Below are 23,964 nucleotides of genomic sequence, written 5' to 3'. Positions count from 1 at the left end.
TATTTTAAAAAGAAAAAATTTTTTAAGATTATTTTAAAATTTAACAAGGTTTTACACTAAATAATTTTATTTATTCCCTTTTTGTTTTACAAGAGCAAAATTTTACTTAAATTTCATTCAATTAGTATGCTAAATTTAAATTTTCCTTGAAATATTTGTTTTCCTTTTAATTTCAAAATTACATTTACGTATGAAAAAAAAAAAAAAAAAAAGATAGATTAATATCTTGCCAAGATTTTTTAATTTCGCCAATGAAACCAAGATGGCAAAACTGTACATATCGTTTTGTAATTTCTCTCTCATATTAGGACTACAGTCTAATGAGAGTAATGGAAGTTCTTAATAACTTTTTGTATGATCTAGGTTTTTCAACTATATCTTAATTCATTAGGTTAGCTGTTTAATGATTAACATTTTGATTTAAAAAATTTTTCACTGAAGTATTTTTATTATCAATTTTTTAAGGGATAGATTTCTTTTATTTAAGATTGTTCTAATATTTTCCTTAAAAATTAATTTCTAATTAGAATTTACTTTATTTTTTCCTTGCTTTGGGGAAGAGCCAGAATTTTCGGGTGAACTATTATAATTATAATTAAATACATTGAAATGGTTTTATTAATTATGAATTTCAATTTTGGTCTTTGTTAAATATTTGTTCTAAATTTCTTACTTTATGTCTTTATATATATTTGCATATATATATATAATGAAATTATTGAAAAATCAATCTCGGTGTAAACAGCATTGTCATTTTGCAATGCACTCACCTAACAGGAAAACCATCCAACACTTTCTAATCAGTTTTTTTGGGCTTACTGTAATACGTCCACTTTCGGTTAACTAGGAAATGTGCAACTATTTGTTCACACAGCTTGGTTTCATTCATGCTTTTTGCAATAAGCCCAAAATAATGAAGACATACTCAGAAATATTGATAAAAGAGACTATATTTCTTTCTGTGCTAATCATCATAGACTTCTGGATCAGTTATCCATTACAGTCAAAAGTCGTTAATTCGGACACCCATAATCCGGAATGATCTATAATCCGGACCTCAAAGCTACAAACTTTCTGCGCATGCGTCGCTTTCACGCATGCGCACAGGCGTTTACGAGAGCGCGTAAGACCCGTACGGCTGCGAATATGTTTGTGCGCATGCGCGTGTAATGTGTAACGGAGTTACACGCTAAGCTAAAGTTATCTAATTCAGTTAATGTTGCTGATTGCGTTGTTCCTTAATCTTCGAATTGGATCCGGCTTATTATTTTTTGCAGACTGTTAGAGCAATTTTATAAAAGTAAGCTTGAACTTTGGATTATGTCAAATAGAATTTCCGATATATATTTACTACAAAGCGAAAGTATGTTTTGAAATCCGAAATCTGTTTATCAATTTCACGCTACTCTGCGGCAGAGGGGGGGGCAGAAACGTCATTATTAGATTATGATAGATTAGAAAGATTATGTCAAATAGAATTTCCGATATATATTTACTAACATGTAATTTGTATCTACAAAGCGAAAGTATGTTTTGTAATCCGAAATCTGTTTATCAATTTCACGCCGCGGGTTGGAAGTTGATCTGTCAGCACTATCCTTATCTTCAGGGCAGATGTTTTTATTTTATTTGGTTTATAATTCCGTACTAAGTGTAGTACTTCATCTCGATATACTCCGTCTTTGATATGATTTAAATCAAGTTCCTCGTCATTATAATTCGCTTCCGATAGTGAAGAAAGTGACCCAGAGGTTATTGAAAACGAAAACATTTCGATTGACAAATTAGTCAGTATTCTCACCACAGCAATTATAGGACTTGAACAGCGGAACTTTGTAACTAAACAAGAAATTATGTCTGTTTAATAGAATTAAAGAGAAAGTATTATCACATAAAACGAAGCAACTTAAAGAACTTACATTGAAAGAAATGTTTAATAAAGTAAACAAATAAATATTAAGCTTCTTTTTTTTTGTAAATTTTGATACCCTTTAGATCATAATTGTTCTTTATTTCATAAATTACAGTTTCATATTTTTAATTTTATAATTTCTGCATGCCATCTTACCAGATTTAAACTGATGATCTATAATCCGGAAAAATCGATAATCCGGAATCGCCTAACGAGTCCGGATTAACTGACTTAACAGGTGACTTGATTAATTGATTTTGACTGTACTTAGTTATGAAAAAGGCAATAATAATAAAAGGGCATAAAGATCATCAGTACTTCCTTATTATAGCACCCGAGATATCTCGCCAAGTGTTTTTATATTTGCATTGTGTAACAGTTTTGTTTTAGCCAAATGTTCTTATATTAACACTGTCCATCATTTCTACTAAGGTTTTCAAATTCATATTGTAAAAACATTCCCTGCTTTTTGGTGAATATGTGGTTAACAATTTTTAATTTACTAAATAAAAAAGTAGATGCTATATATATATATATATATATTTTTTTTTTCAAGAAAGAGGTATTTTAACTGACAAACAAGTATGCAAAAATGGCCACAACATGAAACTATAATGTTAATGAAAAAACCATTTAAAGATGCAATGTTAAAAACTGTAAAAAAGAAAGACCTACATGTTGGAAATTGGTTCAGTGGTTCCAGATTACTGTTTCTTGCGGCTATTAGATTTATGTATTCTTGGGCAGAGGAACTGATGCCCATCAAATGGTGACAAAACTTAATACATGTGAAAAATGCTGCAATTTATTAAAACAGTTACACGTGGGAAGTTGTTCTCTATATAACTGATGCAAAGATTCAATGGGCGGATTGGCAGTCCTAATAAAATAGCTGAAACTGGTGAAAGTTTTTTCAACCGACAAAAAACAACAGGGCATTTTTGCTTGAATGTGTCGGGAAGATGGGAATTACTTTGTCATTCAAATCTTGAACAGAGAACTGGTATAATAGAAAAAATAATTCAACATGTGCAAGATGAATTAACGATCTATTCAGACTGCTGGAAGAGATGTAAAATGGAGCGACATGAAGAAGCTGGTTATAATAATTTTTCTGTGAACTATAAGTACAATTTCATTGACCCAACAACTGATCATCACATCCAAAATGTGAAGTTTAGCCAATTGGCATAATAAAAAACAAAGGGACACAGCTCGATATAACCTCAAATCATACCTTTCGGAATTTATGTGGAGAAAGTACATAGGAAAAAGTATGTTTTTGACAAACTGTTGAAAGCAGTTTTGGAAATATAGCCTTGGCATAATGATTATTAAAAATATTCTCAGGAAACAACATGCGAGTATTATTATTGCTATTATATATTTTGACATCTACATTTCACGAGCTGGCCGAAATCATAGCTATGATGCTGGAATAATCTTAAGGTCACCAAATAAGGTCAGGGGCTGCAATAATAAGTATGAAATCATCTTTACATAAGGAATTATTATTACAGTCAAAAGTCGTTAATCCAGACTCGTCGGGACTTCGTCGATTCCAGATTATCGATTTTTCCGGATTATAGATCATCAGTTTAAATCTCGTAAGATGGCATGCAGAAATTCTAAAATTAAAAATATGAAACCGTAATTTATGAAATAAAGAACAATTATGATCTAAAGGGTATCAAAATTTACAAAAAAAAAAAAAAAAAAAAAAAAAAAAGGCTTAATATTTATTTGTTTACTTTATTAAACATTTCTTTCAATGTAAGTTGTTTAAGTTGCTTCATTTTATGTGATAATACTTTCTCTTTAATTCTATAAACAGACATAATTTCTTGTTCAGTTACAAAGTTCCGCTGTTCAAGTCCCGTTAATTGCTGTGCCGAGAATACCGACTAACTTGTCAATCGAAATTTTTTCGTTTTCACTAACCTCTCTGTCACATTCTTCATGTCTTTATCCATTTTTTGCAGCAATTCCACTTTTTGTTTGTTGGACATCGAAACATACTTTCGTTTTGTAGATCCTTTGGAAGTTCCAGCATCGGAAATTCTATTTGACATAATCGAAAGTTCAAGTTTACTTTTATAAAATTGCTCTTACAGTCTGCAAAAAATAATAAGCAGGATCTAATTCGAAGATTAAGGAACAACGCAATCATTAACATTAACTGAAGTAGATAATTAGATAATTTTAGCTTACACCGTCCGTTAAACATTAAACGCGCAGGCGAAAACGTATTCTGCACTTGCGCACACGCATATGCGCAGTAGTCAAGGTCTTACGTGCACGCGTAAAACGCCTGTGTGCATGCGCAGAAAGTTTTTAGCTTTGAAGTCAGGATTATAGATCATTCCGGATTATGGGTGTCCGAATTAACGACTTTTGACTGTATTATGTTTTAATGAAAGTTTCCCTCCACTACAGATATCGTATGCGCAAACAATTCATTTTGGTGTGTTTAATCATATCATGTCAAACGATTTTTGGCATTTCAAGAGCTTTGTTTTAGAACATAATGTTGCAAAATTTGTAAAAAAATATCATTATCATTAAGTACAAGGTGTCTGAAATGGAACTAGCATGTTACCATATTAAAACCATCATTTACTTCCAGTTCTGTTGCAAAAAGTCAGGTACAGAATGCTGCCAAATCATGTGTACACTTAAGGTACTAATCTTGCATCATATGGGCACTGTGAAGGTTTGGAAGCGAAAGTTCAAAAACAAGGATTATAACATCCAAGAAGCAGAGTGCTCTGGCCAGCCTACCAGAAATTGTGGAAGAAGAACAGTATGCAATCACTCGAGAGCTTGGTAAGAAATTAGACATTAGTGCCATGTCCATTAGTCATGCTGTACAAGTTCAATCGCTGGGTGCTGCATGAGCTGACTCAAGCAGATAAGGACAGACATTGTTCGGGCCTGCACTAATATCAACGCAAGGATAATATTCTGGGCAGGATCACCATTTTCAATGAAAAGTGGATTTACTTCAACAACACAGGCAAAAAAGGGGGTTTGGTCTGCACCGGTGAGCTCATTGGCAGCGTTGCAAAACACAATTTGATTTACAAAAAGTTCATGCTTTATATCTGGTGGGATTGTTGTAGTAATCCACAAAGAGTACCTGAAAAAAGGTAAAACTCTCGACAATATAACATACAGAGAGATGCTAGTTCGTGTTAACACTGCTATCAAGGAAAATCGTTAAACTGAGTTCCAGCGCAAAAACATAATGCTTCATCAGGATAATGCAAGACCACATATATCTGCATTCACTGGTTGGACTATGCATGGGCTCAAATGAGATCTTTTCTACACCTACCATATAGCCCCGACATCTTGAACTTACACCTTTTTTGAAATCTGCAGCTACATCTCGCTGATGCTATTTTCCATTCTGCACAAGAAACTCAAAATGAGGTTGATCTATTTTTGGACTCGCAGCCAGCAAGTTTCTGTGCGAAAGGCTCTGAAAAACTTCCAAAATGTTGGCAAAAAATCATAGATTTGTGTGTTTATTAAATGCCCTAAAGGTTCTGCTTTCAGGTTTTTTCCTAACTTAACTAAGGATGTTTTTGGGTGAACAACTTTCATTATAGCCAGATATTTTAATAAAAGTATGAATTATTTTTATTGCTCACATAAACAAGCTGTTAAATAATGATGCAATAGTCAAATAACAACAGTAAACTAAATTAAATTAACTTTCAGACGGTGAATATAGTTTTTACAGTTACCAAACAGCAACAAAATGGGGATTCTCCTCGAAACTGCTCAAAGTATGGTACAACACAGTAACAGTGTGGATTGCTATGTATTTGGGCTTCTTTGCTCACTCAGTATGAACGAAGAGTACTTGTATCAATTCAGCAGCCTCACTTGCTGCTAATTAGCAAGGGATACAGCACCACACCACAGCTCTGCAAGTGCTCATTGGTATTCCAACCTCTTAACTTGGTTATAAGGTGGGAGTGTACACTCACCTATGTTTTGCATCTTGGGCAAGATAGGACTCTGTGAAACAGAATATATTTGTGTACTAATTATGAATGGAAAACACACAATTATCTCTGCCACCCTTCAAGTAATAATCTTAAGGACTATATTTGTGCAAAATTTTCAACAACAATAAATCGTGGAATTCTGATATTTATTCACGGCTCCAGGACGGAAACTGGAACTGGTCTGTGTGTTATGAAAGATGGCGTCCCCATACACAAACGGCAAAGAAGGCTGCATCAAAAGAATTCAGTGGCGATTAACTTCTCCAGTCCCTTTAACGCACCTGTACAAATTTTGAGCAACTCAAACCCCTTGCTAAGGAAGCAGCAATGAGTAACCAGCTGGAATGAATCAACCACCAGAAGATAAACTCTTTGTTTCCTACCGCACATTTCCACAGAAGTATCTTTGTTTTCATCAGCGCTAACTACCTTCCACACTAGCCACGGTCCATTCGCGACGTATCTGCACCATTCTGGAATTGCTGAAAGCGATACATGTGAGTGTGGACAGCAAGGCAATCCTGACTACTACGCATTCTCCTGTGAGTTTACAAAGAGACACCAATTGCCCAAGCCTTCAAAATCACACTGGAAAGAGCGGACATTGAATTTAATGATATATAAAGGTGCACTTAATAAATTAATCAATATATTTCAGTACTGCAGTACACACTACTGTTAATACGCACTTGCATGAGCGTATATTCTGAATAGTTCATTCAGTTTTCATTCTACAATTGCTGTAACTTACTACTGTAAAATTTTTTGTTGTACCATATTTAGTAGTATCGATAATGCTGAATACATGCAACATCAGTACTTATATACCGCTTTTATACTAGGTATACTGAACGTGTATATTGCTATACTATTAATTATTCGGTACTTTTCCGTTTCGGCAGCGCAAATCTGGCCAAGCAAATTTTATTGGCGACACAATACAGTATACACACACACACACAAAAAAAAAATGTTAACAAATGTTAGTTCAACGAATTTTTTTTTTGAAGGCATAAACATTTTAATATTATTTAAAATTTTATAAAAAGCCAATAAATTTGTAAAAAGACATTAATTTAAGACATTACTACGTTTTCATTGTTCAACATCCTGATTCGCCGGTTCATATTACGTGACCCCAAGTGATCTCATCTCACGTAAACTACACTACAAAAATCTAATTCTCTCAGTAATTATCTACATTAATTTCTTTATTTTAAATCTTAATTTGGAATACAAGTTTAAAATGCAAGAATTATTTCAATTCGTATGAATAGCTTGCTCAGAAATTATATAAAACCGCAGTGCTTTACTTCGCTAGTGCATTCTCATTAGAATTGATGAAATTAACCCTTAACTTTGCCTTTTCTATATTTCTGCCTTCGGGTGAGCAGTGTGATTGCATCCTAATTGACTTAATCACTGTGAATGGCCTTAGGGCATAAAATTGAGCTATCTGGTAAAAATTCCAAGTAATTTTATGTACATAGAACCTATTATTCCATTTTTGTTTTTTCACATACAAATTTTGCCAGAATTAAGAAATTCTTAATCTGCTTCAGATATCAGAATGATCACTGCAACGTGCAAATAATTTTTACTTTTATGGCTGACCTTATCAAGGAACTAATTTATTATCGCATAAAATCTAAAAATGACACATTTAGGATATTTGTTTTGTTATTATTCATGCTCCTTAGATTAAAACGGTACTTTTCCGTTTTGCCGGCGTGTATGGCCTTAAGGCATAAAATTTAGCTATCTGGTAAAAATTCTGTGCCTTTTTTGAAAGAAACAATCAATCGGATTAGAAATGGCTGAGATTTATTTTGAAAATAAGGCATAAAAGGTTACCAGAGAGGATATTCCATTTGGCATCAGTTGTACACTATTGGCGACTTTATCGCTTGCGCCGCCAAAACGGAAAAGTACCAATTATTCTTATATTATGCAATTATGCTCAAACAAATCTGTATTTAGATACTTAGTTTTAAGTTTATACTTTAGTTTAAGTCTTCTATTACCTGTTATAACCTAAAGTATTACTGAGGCTACCCATATTAATTTTTTAATAATTAATACATAATTATTTTATGTATCCCCATGGAAAGGCCATTCATAATGTATGCAATTTATGTATACAGTCAAAAGTCGTTAATTCGGACACCCATAATCCGGACCTCAAAGCTAAAATCTTTCTGCGCATGCGCCGCATTGACGCATGCGCATAGGCGTTTTACTCGTGCGCCCAAGACATTTACGACTGCGCATATGCGTCTGCGCAAGTGCAGAATACGATTTCGCGTGCGCGTTTAATGTATAACGGACGGTATAAGTTAAAATTATCTAATTATCTATTTCAGTTAATGTCGATGATTGCGTTGTTCCTTAATCTTCGAATTGGATCCGGCTTATTATTTTTTGCAGACTGTAAGAGCAATTTTCTAAAAGTAAGCTTGAACTTTTGATTATGTCAAATAGAATTTCCGATGCTGGAGCTCCCAAAGGATCTAGAAAACGAAAGTATGTTTCGATGTCCATCAAACAAAAAACGAATTGCTACAAAAAATGGATAAAGGCATATTCTTTGTTTATCTAACCGTTCCGAAATCTGTTTATCAATTTCACGCTGCTCTGCGCGCGGGGGGGGGGGGAAAAGACGTCCCGGCGCGCAATGAACTGGAAGATGATTTGTCAACACTATCGTTATCTTCAGAGCAGATGTTTTTATTTTATTCGGCTTATAATTCCTTACTAAATGTAGTATTTAATTTCGATGTACTCCGTCTTTGATATGATTTAAATCAAATTCCTCGTCATTATAAATACCATGAATACAAATCGAATAGTTTTCTGGTTGCAATTTTCTAATTTCGGCTATGCGTAAGGTATGCTTTACGCATCCGCACGTTGAAAGAAATGTTTAATAAAGTAAACAAATAAATATTAGGCTTCTTTTTTGGTAAATTTTTATACCCTTTAGATCATAATTGCTCATTATTTTATAAATTACGGTTTCATATTTTTAATTTTATAATTTCCGAATGCCATCTTACCAGATTTAAACTGATGATCTATAATCCGGAATCGCCGAAGTCCCGACGAGTCCGGATTAAAGACTTTTGACTGTAGTAACCATGTTATGTGATAGGCAGTCAGTATTTAGATACTTGGTTTAAGTCTTTTTATGTATTGCTTTATACTATGTATACCAAATGCATATATAGTTATACTATATACTGTTCTTACACTATACAATTATGTTCAAACATGTCTATTTAGATATTTAGTGTAAGTCTTCTACTGTCTGTTATAATCTACTTTATTACAAAGGCCTATTCATATTAATTTGTTAGTAACTGTGGCATGTATCCCCATAGAAAAACCACTGATAATGTATGTAATCTATGAGCAGTAACCACGTTATGGGATAGGTATGCATGATAGCATAATGGTTTAGTAACGTTAGATCATCACGGAAATATCCACAAAAACACGATGGTATTTTCCTAGAACTTTGGACTCATTTAGTGATTAACACACGAAGGCATATTATTGCCAAAAGTAAGTGTGCTTCAATGTGGCATAAGTGAGATGAACGTGATATTTAATAAATAAATTTAACAGACAAAAATTTATTAATGAAAAGACAGAAAACAGGATTGCCACTCAAACAGGAGAATGAACTTCTGACTTTTCCAGGTATGTTTCGAGAAAATTCCAGTCTATCCGCATAATGTACGTTGGCTGTGCTAAGAGGTATATTAATTATGCTATTACTTGTATTGTGTAGCAAATTCACTTAATTATTCAATAAATCCCTGAGGACATTTATTCTTAGTTATTCTTGGTACACTTTGTTTACTTTTCCACTTAAGAAACTTAATAAAATTTAAGATATATACAATGAATAACAATTGTACGTTTTATTTAATTATTACTCATGATCATCACCAGTTCAACACGAGGTTAATCCGGTTCTTATAAATCACAACGCAATGTGCTAAATAGTTAGGTTAGATTTTATGTAAATTTAATTTGTGTGAGATGTCTTCTTAAAAGGCACCTTAACACCTGAAAACACAAATACAATTATAATAGGAGTTGTTTTCTCAACTGAAGATTGAGATTAGAATCTGCCCAATCTGGAATAAAATAAGGTTTTTTTTGCAGACATTCTGCAGCTAAAAGAAAGAAATCTATTTAATGATTTTTTTTAATAAATTGAGGTATTTTATATTTATTTCGCAGCATACATAAGGAAAAAATATGTGCATTAAATTTCGTGATGGTATGTCATCATACTGCTAGAATTAATTTCAGGATTATGCCAGAGAGAATTTCCTGAAATTTGGAAATATTATTTACTAATGATAAATAAATTTAGAGGGAAGAAGCAATATTAAATGATATGAATAAAATAAAAATAAAGATAATTACTTAAAAATTGAATTAGAATAATCAATGATATTCTAGCGAATATAATTATATTACATGGTTAGCCTACATGACTGATTACTATTTTTTTGTTTTACTGCAAAATGACAAGGTATTTATTAAAAAGAAAAAAAAAAAAAAAAAAAGGTTAAAAAAGATTTTGCAGTAAAATCCTAGTATACGATACGGCCTTCGCACGATTTTGAAAATTGTCGCCTAGAAAAAATGACCTGTTTACTGCTCATCATCATGTCGCTAAATCCCGCTGTACCATACATGGAGATTATTCTAACCAAAGAACGTCTATGTAAAGAAGAAAAGTTTCCATACACGTAAATGCTATTACGCCGCTAGAAAGCGTAGGGAAAATTTGCCAAGGGATTTTTCGACAAACCTGGCGGCCAGAATTTCCCTCTCCGCGATGTGTACAGGAAATTGAGAAACACGTGTTAAGAAGAAATACTTGTTTTTTTCATGACTTAGAGTGACAGGGTAAGGAAGGTATAACTGATTAGTGTATAAAAGATTTAATAAGTTCTTGCTATGAATGTCAAGTTTGTACGAAAGATATGCATTTGGTCAAATTTAAGGTACAATTGGATGGCTGCGAGTGGGTTTGTCATGAGAAATGCACTCACAGCTACATAACTAAGGGCATGTCCAGCCACATTAAATGTAAGTTTTCACAAGCAGGGTCTTCCGACAGTCGTCAGATGACATATTGTATTCTACTTTGCAGTTTGTGATGCCTATACCACAGTCAGGAGAAGAGGAGTCATTTGGCACTGATGATGAGATGTAGCCAAGAACACACGAGGGGAGTATTTTTGTTATTTCTGTAACATACATTTTCGGGGCTAATCTTTGGAATATGGTAACAGGTAGTTTGGCGATATATTGGTAAGGTGATATGGGTTACTAGCTAGAACTTTAGTAGTGTACATCGATAAAATCAAGAGTGTGCGCAATGTAATTTTTGTGCAATTCTGGGATGTTTTTTAAAGTGAAAATAGGTCGAAGTGTACATGGATACTGCGTATGTGCAATTCTTAAAAACACGGCAAGCAGTTTGCGATTCTGCACTTTCTCCAAATTTCGCACCTAATCTTCGTCATGATCAAGCACTTTTGTTCCATAAAAGTTCTAGCTTAAGCATAATTCGGCTAGCAGATTGTTGAAAAAAATGTCGAGTTGGGAAAAAAAAAAAAAAAAAAAAAATTGCTTCGTGAAAACAAAAGGGTGTCCAAACAAAAACTAGCAGGTTGTTGTAGCAGGGTTAATTGCTAGATTTTCGCCAAGTTACCATAATCCAAAGATTAACTATTTTCGGCATCGTTTGGATGACAATCATCTTGGAAACATTGCTTCCTGGTGCTATACAAATCATCAAGGGCACCCTACTGTAAACGTTTGCCTAGAGTTCTCGAGTAAAATTCTATGTTACTTAAAACAACTCATCATACTCAACAAATAAATCACAATGCTAAAAAGGTATTTATGCATTATGCATTATCACAACCACCTTAGTAGAAATCACGAAAGTTTCAGTATGTGACAAACACTAGTGACCATGCACATAACTGTTCTTCAAACAATCATGCTCACACTATTCTTTCAATCAGGCAACGTCACCATTTTCATGCAATCTTTTTATGGCTAATCTTTGGAATATGGTAACAGCTAGTTTGGCGACATTTTAGTAGGCGATAAAGGTTACTACCTAGGACTTTGGGAATAATGTGAGACGTACTCAGTTCCGATTACGCATTATTTTGTGTGAGGAAAATGAGAGATCATGACATATGTCATGTGACATTTATGGTCGAATCACAGTTCTTTAATCGGAAAAGGGGGTAAATTTGTAAAAATATCTGCCGTACTTTACAGCATTAGGTTCATTCTATGTTCTGTGAAAGTATTGCTTAATATTTGGATCCCATGGCCCTATGTAAAGTAAATCCGAAAATTTTATTGTGTTTATGTGTAATGGAAAAGAATTGCTTGAATGGCGTATGAGTGTAGGATTAATTGCGGATAAGTATTGAATGTCCAACATGTGGGAATGAAATGAGATTGTGTGAAAGGAAGGATATTACAGATAAGTTTGAATGGCGGTGCAAGAGATCTGGTGAAAATGGACATTTTGTGAAACGGAGTGTAAAGAATACGTGGTTTGCAGAAAGTCGTTTGAGTATGGGGGAAATTTTATTAATTTCTTATTAGTGGATGAATAGACTGCCAGTTGACTACTGGATTATTTAATCTATAAGAAAAGTTTATCCGCCATGCAATCAAGATTGTGAAGAACATTAGGTAAATTAGTATTTTTAATTATTTGAGGATGTTATTTTTATGCATGTAAGGATAAAAAAATTAATATGGTATTATTGGGAAATTGTTATTAGCAATGAATTAGTTTAAAGTAATTAGGATTGTAAGCTAATTTTTATTAATTTAATGTATGTGCTTATTTATATTTTATATAGTGTTTTTTAATTTAATTATATTTTAATTCAATGATCGTGATTTTGTGAGTTATATGTTTGTAGTATTTTGGAATACGTTTGAGTAGAAGTAAATGTGCATGGAAAGAATTTAAATACTTGACACTAAGCATTTGGAACCATTTTTAATGTTTGCATTATAAATTTGCAGGTTACATTTATAATAGATAATTTAGAGGGAAAAGTTTTATATATTTTATTTATTTTATACTTGCAAATGTTCATCCTTGGAAAGGGCATATATGTTTTTGCGATCAAGTAATTTCATAAATGTCATTTTTACCGAATTTAAAGATTCACAAAATTTTCCTGCATTTTCGTGAAATTTTTCTAATTTATGAGAAAAAAGCAGTGTACATGGATATAGTGAAGAGTGTGCGCAATGCCATTTTTGTGCAATTCTGGGATGTTTTTTTAAGTAAAAATAAGTCGACGTGTACATGGTTTAATTATATTTTAATTAAATGACAGTTATTTTGTGAATTATATGTTTGTAGCAATTTCGAATACGTTTCAGTAGAAGTAAACGTGCATGGAAATAATTTAAATATTTGACACTAAGTATTTGAAACCATTTTTAATGTTTGCGTGATAAATTCGTTGGTGACGTTTTATAATAGATAATTTAGAGGGAAAAGTTTTTGATATTTTAATTATTTTATATGTGGAAATGTTCATCCTTGGAAAGGGTAGATACTTTTTCGCGATCAGGTTAATTTCATATATGTGCTTTTTACCGAGTTTAAAGATTCACAAAATTTTCCTGCAAATTTTTCTAATTTATGAGAAAAAAGCAGTGTACATGGATAAAGTGAAGAATGTGCACAATGCCATCTTTGTGCAATTCTAGGATTTTTTTTAAGTAAAAATAAGTCGACGTGTACATGGTTACTCTGTATGTGCGATTCTGAAAAACGCGGCAAGGAGTTTGAGATTCTGCACGTTTTCCCAATTTTGCAGTCAATATTTGTCATGATTAAGCAGTTTTGTTCCATAAACTTTCTAGCATAAGTGTAATTCGGCTAGCAGATTGTTGGAAAAAGTGTTCAGTAAATAAAAAGAAAAGAAACATGTCTTTACTTCGTGAAGACAAAATGGCGCTGAAAAAAAAAGTAGAAGGTTGCTGTAGCAGAGTTGGTCGCCAAATTACCATAATCCACAGATCAACCCTTTTTATTGCATTCCATACAAGTTCCAATGTTTTTAGGCACAATTCCTAACATTTTTTTAAACTTTACTTTAAAATATGCATTTTTCGAATTTCTTAGTAATGGAAGAAACTGAGTAAAATTTCGGCAGGAATGCAATATTTTATAATATAATAACATTCATTTGACTTTTTTTTTTAACTGGGTTTTTGTGCTAACTGGGGAAAAGTTACAACATGTACTTGTTTTAAAATTCGGAAAATATTTTGTGTTATTAATTGTCATGTATTATTTTAATTTGAATACATCTGGCTGTGTAAATTTTATATCGGTTTTCATGGCAAAAAAATATATGCAAGCAGCTGATTTTGCTCGGATACTTCAAGAATTATCTGAAGAAAAGGAAATCTTTGTATGGGAGAACAACAGCTATTTCCATTCCTTATTTTCTTTTATTTCTATTTTTTAGAAATAAATAAAAACATTAAAGTTAGTTTAAAGTGCATTTTTGTAACCAGTAAGAAGTAAATTTATTCAGTCAATATTCAGTCATTTCGGTTAATCTTTGGATTATGGTAACTTGGCGACCAACCCCGCAACAGCAACCTGCTAGTTTTTGTTTGGATGCCATTTTGTTTTCAAGAAGTAAAGGCATGTTTTTTTTTTTTTTTTTTTAAACTCAACATTTCTAACAATCTGCTAGCTGAATTACGCTTATGCTAGAACTTTTATGGAACAAAAGTGCTTAATCATGACGAAAATTAGGTGCGAAATTGGGACAAAGTGCAGAATTGCCCACTGCTTGCCGCGTTTTTACGAATTGCACATACATGGTATCATCCATGTACACGTCGACCTATTTTCACTTTAAAAAACATCCCACAATTGCACAAAAATGGCATTGCGCACACTCTTGACTATATCCATGTACACTGCTAAAGTCCTAGCTAGTAACCTTTATCGCCTTACCAAAATGTCGTCAAACAACCTGTTACCATATTCCAAAGATTAGCAGTCATTTCTGTTGTTTTTTGTGCCAAAAATGGTAAAATAACGGATGTCGTAAAAAATACGACACACCGTGTGCTGGAAGGTTAAAAAAAATCAGAGAATTGCACAAACTTGGCATTGCGCACTCCCTTGACTTTGTTCGGTTAGAGTAGACTGAAGGGCACCCCTTGCATTATCGTAAAATTGTTTCATTTATGGTAACTTGAGTAGCTGAATGTTCCGTAAATATACTTTTACCTAGAACTGGGTGCTCCCTTAACTTTTGAAGTGAAAATATATCGACGTTTACATGGGCAAAGTCAAGGGAGTGTGCAATTCTCTGATGTTTTTTCAAGTGAAAATAGGTTGACGTGTACATGGATAAAGCCAAAGAATTGCGTAAATGTGGTATCCATGTACAGCCAAAAATCGCCAAGGGGTGCCTGTAAATATACTTTTACACTTTGTCCATGTACACATCAATCTACTTTCACTTAAAAAGTCAATAGAAATTGAAGAAAATCCAATTTTTCTTACTCTTGTAAAAAGTGCCAAATAAGTGATAATTCTGCACTTCACCCAACTCAAAAAAAAAAAAAAAAAAAAAAAAAAAAAAAAAGTTCTAAATACAATAAAGTAAAACTTAAATGTAAATGTTATAAACATATTCGTAATTTCAAATAAGATTTAAACAATACAAAATAGTATTTTGTATTTGTTACAAATAAAGTGCAAAATCACCCACTTATTTGTTTGGAACTTTTTACAAGAGTAAAAAGAATTGGATTTTTGTCAATTTTTTAAGTGAAAATAGGTCGATGTGTACATGGATAAAGTCAATTGAGTGCACAAAGCCATTTTTGTGCAATTCTGGGATATTTTTTTTTTAAAGTGAATATTGGTCTATGTGTGCATGGATACCGAGTACGTACAATTCTTAAAAACGTGCCAAGCGGTGGGTGATTCTGCACATTCCACTAAACAAAAATTTGGTCTTCTATATTTTTGACAATTTCTAATTACGACTTATGGTTTAGTCATTCCTGATTTCAATTACCGTAATTTCGCGCGTATAGTCCGCGGACTATCTGTGTTTAAAATGTGAATTTTTGAAGCTGCGGACTATCCACCAGTGCGGATAATACGCTGGTTGTTCACGGTTAAAATTGTTGAAATTTAAAAAACATGCTGTTGTGAACTGCCGATTATCAAATATAAAAAAAACGTGAGATTCCAAGTATCCTTCCCACTGCTTTAGCACAACTGCCGGGAGGGGGAAAAGTAGTTGATGCGTCAACTCGGTTTTTAGGAGCCATAGTAGCAAGTACCTGGAGTACGAGAAAAAAAGCGTGATTCGTTTACTTATAGCGTGGTTTGGCAACACCGAGTGAGTGGGGTCGAAGGTCACATTTCATTACCACTTATCACGAGGATAGCACATTGCACAGTATTTTGTTTTCGTATTTTGTCTTTCGTCTTCGCTAACGTTGATGAAACATCGCCGGAGATTTACTGCTGAGAGGTAGTTGAGAAAACTGAAAAAGATGGAAATAGAGAAGCGGGCCGTTATTGGTTTAATCCTAGTATCCGGTGCACACGGGATTTGACTACTTTTGGCGACTTTATGATGAGCAGTAAAAACGGGACATATACGATGAGTAGTTAACGGGTCATTCAAAGAAAATATATAGTTAAACATAGTATATACTATGTATATAGTATATATACTATGCGTGTATAGTATATATATAGACGTTCTTTGGATCATTTTTGGTGTTGGCGATAATTTTCAAAGTCGCGCCAAGGCTGCACCGTATACTAGGATTTTACTCCGTTATTTTGAAGTGGACAAGAAAGCGGTGAGAAATTTGCGCAAACAAAAGGATGTGTTTAAAAAGCATGGGAATATTGCCGTATTAAAAAAACGTAATTTTGGACGTATAGTCCGCGGACTATCCGGTGGTGCGGACTATCTGACAATTTTTAAATTTTTTTTTATATAAAATCGTGTCTGCGGACTATACGTGCGAAATTACGGTACATGCTGATGTTATTTGTTCGAATCGCTTTAAAGCAGATTTTTTTCTGGAATGAATTTTTGCTTTTTATTTTTCATTACTGCATTTAAAAAATGATCTAAAATAATAAAAAAGAATTTCATAGATAAATTCAGTTGATCATTTAAAACTGTAGTTTGCACTCGAATAGATATAAGTTAAATAACTACAGAGGAATAAAACACAACAAATTTTGCTGCACCAAAGAAGGAAATGCACTTATTTGTCCTGAAATGGGGGGAAAGTTCAGAATCGCCCACTGCTTAGCACGCTTTTAAGAATTGCACATACTCAGTATCCATGTACACATCAACCTATTTTCACTTAAAAAGTCAAAGAAAATTGACGAAAATCTACTTCTTCTTAGTCTTGTAAAAAGTGCCAAACAAACGCCAATCAAATAAGTGGGTGATTCTGCACTTTAGCCAAATTTTTATTGTTTTAGTGGTGCGGCGTAAAATATTTCCCGCCGCTTTTGTGTTTGTGCGATGTTTTCCAGTATCTTATGAGCGATAGTGGGATTTTTTTGGGGGGAGTGCAGAATCGCCCACCGCTTAAAGAGTTTTTAAGAATTGCACACACTCGGTATCCAGGTGCACATCGACCTATTTGCACTTAAAAAGTCAAAGAAAATTGACAAAAATCCAATTCTTCTTACTCTTGAAAAAAAAAAAAAAAAAGAAAAAAAAAAACACCAAACAAATAAGTGGGCGATTCTGCACTTTAGCCAAAAATGTAGCAAAGCAAAATATGCAATGTTTACGGTAAAACTACACAAAATATAGCCTTTTATTGGGAGCTACAGCATCAGGGATATCACAAGGATAATAATAAAGAATTAAAGAATCAATCATATTTCTCTGTAATTTAAAACTTAAGATAAATACAATTTTTATGCTTTCCTAATCGTAATGATTAAATTTATTTTCACAAAAAATCATTCATATTAAGCTTACCATAATCTTCAAATAAAGAAATCTAACCATAAAATCATAATCAATACGGGAGAATAATAGTCATTTCATGGGCATATGTCTGTGCTAAAAACAAATATCGTAGGAAGAAACTACATATACGTTCATAAAACAAAATCTATAAAACACTTAACGAACACATACATCATATACATTTAAGAACGTGAACCGTCACATTGTTTAGGCGCCATTAAAATCAAACGTTGCCATACTCATACCTATATTGTTTGATATGTTTGACAACTTCTTTGAATTTTTGGAATATCACACCATGCATTTCAGCAAAGAGTTTAAAGTTTTTTTTTTTTGTTAGTTTGCAGGAATGTATCCGTATCCATTTCAGACCAGACTCATGAATTTACGAGATTTTCAAGTAGGTAATTGGGTCTAACTATGTGGCAACATGTTATCAAAAAGCGGAGTTTACAAAAAGTTTACAAGGTTGCGAATGTTGTTCATAATTACTTAAACTTCTTAATTAGTTATGAACAACGCAGTGGGATTGCTGAATTTGTCATACATCTGAAATATCATTATTAAATTCCAAGTAAATATTTCCATTATTTGTATGATTTGAAGTCTTTAACATGTTTCAAGAATTCGAGAGCATTAAGTTTTCTAAAATTATTAGTCACAATTCAGATGCTTGTGCATCTTTTAGCCCCGGTGGATTAGCACTGGTGAGTAGAAAGCATTTTCATGTTTTTGGTTTCTTAAACACTAGCAATAAGGAAATGCCTTCCTTTTAGTCTTTCACTGAATATGCTAGCATTTTTTTTTTTTTTTTTCCCTCTTATGATTTTAAACTCTAGAAAATGAATATCCAAGAAAGTTTGTGTTTTCACCTATATATGTACAATTTGGTACTTTTACGTTATGCACCTTACACGTATTTTGGCAGCTGTGAAAGAGAAGCCAAATATATGCTGAGACTGAACGATATCACTACCTGGCAGCTATGTGTGTATGTGTGTGCAAACAGCATAATTAAACAGACGCACACATATTATTACAATTGTACTGCCAAAATGCGTGACTGGTGCATAACCGAAAAATACCCTCATAGGTAAATAAAGAGAAAGGAGTAATTCCTTATTATTCCCCTTCTCGAGCACATTCTTTAAACACCAGGCTTATCTCCAAGTTTATGTTTACTTCTCACATACACTTTGTGGTTGTCATGTTCCCATAGTTGCTTTTAATATGCCATAAGAAGTATTCTCGTCCCAAGGACTTTCACCACATGAACTCTGCGAGGTAAGACAAATGAGGGTGAACTGTGTCGTATAGATTTTTTTTTCTGTCATTAATGAAGTGCTGTACTCTTCAGCAACTGCTGTTGAATAAATAAAACAAAGGCTGATCTTTGGAATATGGTAACAGGTAATTTGGCGACATTTTGGAGGCGATAAAGGTTACTACCTAGGACTTTGGGAATAATGTGAGACGTACTCAGTACTGGGATGTTTTTTTAAGTAAAAATAAGTCGACGTGTACATGGTTACTCTGTATGTGCGATTCTGAAAAACGCGGCAAGGAGTTTGAGATTCTGCACGTTTTCACAATTTTGCAGTTAATATTTGTTATGATTAAGCAGTTTTGTTCCATAAAATTTCTAGCATAAGTGCAATTTGACTAGCAGATTGTTGGAAAAAGTGTTCAGTAAATAAAAAGAAAAGAAACATGTCTTTACTTCGTGAAGACAAAATGGTGCCGAAAAAAAAAGTAGAAGGTTGCTGTAGCAGAGTTGGTTGCCAAATTTTCGCCAAAAAACCACAAAGTTACCATAATCCAAAGATCAACCAAAATAAAATTTATGGTTTACAGTAAAATGCCTCTAATCTACTTTTTCCAAGTCTTTTGTTTTACATGCTTAAAGGCAGTCAGAATAAATCATTGATCACTCTTGCACATGGTTGACAATTTTGGCAATGAGTGTACTTGTCTCTTTATTCCAAACCCAAGCAAGAAAGAATTCATCACTTTCTTGGCATAATTCACCAAACATCCAATATTGCAGAAGAACCCTACTGGCTTTGTTTTTTCCTTGTGCGAACAGATTTTTGTCTACATATTTGCTTATTAGATTGCCAGATTAGACTCAATACACCTCTGCCATAAATCTATTCCAATCGATAGCTGTTTTTCATAAGGTCTTATTTAAAAGCCATTTTCAGATATTTAGCTACAAGGTAGAGTCTTAGAAAGATTTAGCATCTTCTCAGTAAATAAAAATTTTAAACATTTTTGGAACAGCTTGCATATAGGACCCCTATTCACGAATTTTTTGGGAGGCTACCAAATTGCCAAACCAATGGGAAAGCATTAAGAAATTCATTTTTAGCAGTTAAAATTGAAAATACAATTTAGACTGCACGTTTTAAGGAGTAAAATTTAAAATGCAAACTTAGAATATATGTTGTCAGTAGTAACATTGAAAATTCAAGTTTAGAATGCATGTTCTAAGCTGTAAACTTAAAAACAGAAGTTTAGAATGCATGTTTAAATTTAAAAAAAATGGAAATGAAAATTTACAATATCCTGATGAGTTTACAAAGAAATTTTGAATCTGCCCAGTTTATATCCTTTATAATTTCAGGAAATTTTTATAATCCATCAACATTTTGCTTCTCATATATATATTCTCCCTTTATTAAATTTGCTTACTTTAAAAAAAATCCAAGAAAACTACTGATCTTGTCATAAATGAAAAATAAAGAACCCATTCTCAACCACACATTTTCTTAACGTTGTCCTTCTATTTGAAAATTGAAATTTTAAATTCCCAGTTAACATTCATTGAAACTTTTGAATAACCCTTAAAACGAATGACATCGTAATAAGAAGATATACAAAATGTGAAATAAAATGAAATTAAAGAAATCAATAGATTCGTTTCACGTCTAATGGAGAAGAAACTTCCTTTACACTGCTACTATGAAGAAAAAGGGTAGCCTAAATGTAGCATTCTAGAATATGATGGGTTGCTAGAAACACAAACACTTGAAAAGTATACTACGCCAAAAAATCTCCAATATTTTTTTTTCATTCAAGCTGTACCACATTTTCTTTTTTTGTTTTTAAGAAAATTTATTAACAAATGGAATACTCGGCACTGTTCTCGTGAAAAAAGAATTATGAGTCATTGTTAATATAGGTGGAAAAAAATCAGCCAGTGTTGTGAAATTCACTGAAAAATACCAGATGTGAAAATATAAAATTTGCATGATATATTTTAAAATTGCAAACCTAAGACTATTCATATTTTTTATAAAATGATAAACTTTCATAGAGTGAGGTTTTTATCTCTTTCTTTTTCAAATTATGTATTTAGGCATACGCTGCAGAAAACCAGCTTTATATTTGGAATATCGGATCTAAAGAAATAAGCCAGTTATTTGTTTGTGATCATGCAATTGATTTTATAGAGGTAAGTGATTTAATGGTATTTTTTTAATTTATAAATGGCAAAAAGTATGGTATATTCTTTCATTAATATTGCTAGTACATGTTTAAAATGTTTTTATGTGAGAGGACACATGAGAAAGTGTAACTAAAATATATAGATAATTATTGTTTGACAATTTTTAGAATGCTTATATGAAATTAATACAAGTACTTTAAGCCTAATTTAAAATTTTTGCAGATATTTAAAAATTCTTTAGTACAGTATGAAGTCCATAATCCGGACTCATTGCGACTTCGGCGATTCCGGATTAGGGGTTTTTCCGGATTATAGAGCATCAATTTAAATCTGCTAAGATGGCATGCAGAAATTATACAATTAAAAATATGAAACTGTAATTTATCGGATTTCGGTGGAAAATGGGCCGATATAGATTTTAACATAGATTCAAAATGGTCTCTATATTCTTTGACCTGATGCTGTTGCCATATTAACTCTACTAAATAAGATTCTAAATGATGTCTTGCTGTCCCCCCTATATCTCTTGTTCCTCCATTTAGCACTGCCTCACATTCTCTCAACTGTTTGTACATGAACTCCTGTATAAGGATCAATAAAATTGTATTTATGATTAACTTTAGCATGTAGGAATCCTTCTTTTTCAATTCTATTTGTATGGTAGCTTTTCCAACTGTCGGAATAAATTATTCTGATACCATCTGGAATGTTTTCAATAATTTTATTAAGAAGGGTAGAAGTGCAGTGGTGTTAATACCTAAGTACCAAAATTTTGAATAGTAGAAAGACATCTGGTATAGCTAAAGTCATGGCATTTTGGTTCACATGCTTTATGTGATTGGCGTAGTTTTATTAATGAAAGTATATTAGATTATATACATGATATATCTGTCCTTAGAAGTTTTTGTTTGAAATTATGCTTTTTTTGGGAAGTAATTTGAATGGTAAGTGAATTTGTGGTTAAAATTTACTCTACGATAAAAGTTCGTGAAACGTCTCTTTTTTTTTTATGCCAAGATTGGCGCCAGGAAGGATCGGCACCAATTTCAAGATGGGGCCGAACCTTCCTCCTGCTACACAAAACCAAAACAAGAAATCAAAGACTTATACAAACTCCGTGTCCATGTACATGTCAACCTATTTTTAACTTTAAAAAAAATCCGAGAATTGCACAAAATAGGCATTGCACTCTGTCCATGTACATATCAACCTATTTTAACTTAAAAAAAAAAAAAAAAAAAAAAAAAAAAAAAAAAAAAAAAGAATTGCACAAAATAGGCATTGCGCACTGCCTTAACTTTCTCTATGTGTACATCGATCTTGTTTTACTTAAACAAAATCAGGAAGCTAAAACAAAGTTAAAACTATCATGTTAACCAGAAAAAATTTACTGCTGTCTTAACAACACAGAGACGAACAAATAACCAAAAGTACATAAACAGAGAGTAATAAATAACCAAAAATACATATTTCTTAACAAAAACATTAAACAACAAATCTTTTAACAAAAATTAACACATAGAGATGAATAAATAAATGAAATGTCAATTTTTGGTCGCTTTGGCTCATCCGCCGTTAATGGCGGCTAAATACGTACAATAGCATTCAAGAAAGCCATAAATAGATTTATTTTCCTTGGGCCTTCTTGTGCCGCACATATTCGGCCAAATAATAGTCCAAGCCGTCTTTTGTTTTCTTCCTGGCTGAACCACGTTTAACTGCACTCCACATTCCTTCTATTTTATTAATGTATCCGGATCCTTAAATTGCAGACTATGATTTCCTGTTAAGTGTCCAAAGCCTTCATCTGAAAGGCAATTGTACGTCTTCCAGCAGTTGGAAATTATAGTCGTATCCGTAAAGAATATACTCATTTATAACACTAAGCAAACTTTCAGACGACCTTTCAGGCACCTTTTTTATAAAACATTACACATGTGCAACCAAACACAGCAATTGAAAAGAATGCTAATAATAATAAAATAATAATAATAAAAAAACAGCCCATACGAAAAGGTTATTACAGTCAAAAGTTGTTAATCCGGACTCGTCGGGACTTCGGCGATTCCGAATTATCAATTTTTCCGGATTGTAGATCATCAGTTTAAATCGCGTAAGATGGCATGCAGAAATTCTAAAATTAAAAATATGAAACCGTAAATTTATGAAATAAAGAACAATTATGATCTAAAGGGTATCAAAATTTACAAAAAAAAAAAAAAAAAAGCTTAATATTTATTTGTTTACTTTATTAAACATTTCTTTCAGTGTAAGTTGTTTAAGTTGTTTCGTTTTATGTGATAATAAATTCTCTTTAATTCTATAAACAGACATAATTTTTTGTTCACTTACAAAGTTCCGCTGTTCAAGTCCCATTAATTGCTGTGCCGAGAATACCGACTAACTTGTCAATCGAAATTTTTTCGTTTTCACTAACCTCTCTGTCACATTCTTCATGTCTTTATCCATTTTTTGAAGCAATTCCACTTTTTGTTTGAT

At 32.7% G+C, this 23,964-nt stretch overlaps 2 protein-coding genes across 9 annotated transcripts in view; one reads left to right on the top strand and one right to left on the bottom strand.

The window, feature by feature from the left end:
* The window catches only part of LOC118189582 (uncharacterized), a 160,238-nt gene extending 141,996 nt beyond the window's left edge, over positions 1 to 18,242 (bottom strand). For 3 of the 5 annotated variants that reach the window (XM_085825591.1, XM_085825595.1, XM_085825593.1), the window contains exon 1: positions 18,024 to 18,235. The gene's annotated coding sequence lies outside the window, so the exon portion shown is untranslated. Of the gene's footprint in view, positions 1 to 18,023 lie in introns of all 5 variants that reach the window. The other 2 variants (XM_085825592.1, XM_085825594.1) reach the window with 2 other exon arrangements.
* Positions 18,243 to 18,435: 193 nt separating this feature from the next.
* The window catches only part of LOC118189580 (WD repeat-containing protein WRAP73-like), a 76,913-nt gene continuing 71,384 nt past the window's right edge, over positions 18,436 to 23,964 (top strand). For 2 of the 4 annotated variants that reach the window (XM_035360202.2, XM_035360200.2), the window contains exons 1-2: positions 18,437 to 18,721; positions 21,376 to 21,471. In XM_035360202.2, coding sequence (XP_035216093.1) covers positions 18,629 to 18,721; positions 21,376 to 21,471 — 189 coding nt within the window. In that variant the 5' untranslated portion in view covers positions 18,437 to 18,628. Of the gene's footprint in view, positions 18,722 to 21,375; positions 21,472 to 23,964 lie in introns of all 4 variants that reach the window. The other 2 variants (XM_035360201.2, XM_085825598.1) reach the window with 2 other exon arrangements.

This window comes from Stegodyphus dumicola, chromosome 10, assembly GCF_044657685.1.
Source record: "Stegodyphus dumicola isolate Sdum_Otavi_A_Nest chromosome 10, ASM4465768v1".
Taxonomy (NCBI): Eukaryota; Metazoa; Arthropoda; class Arachnida; order Araneae; family Eresidae; genus Stegodyphus; species Stegodyphus dumicola.
This window is presented reverse-complemented; position numbering and strand designations above follow the sequence as displayed.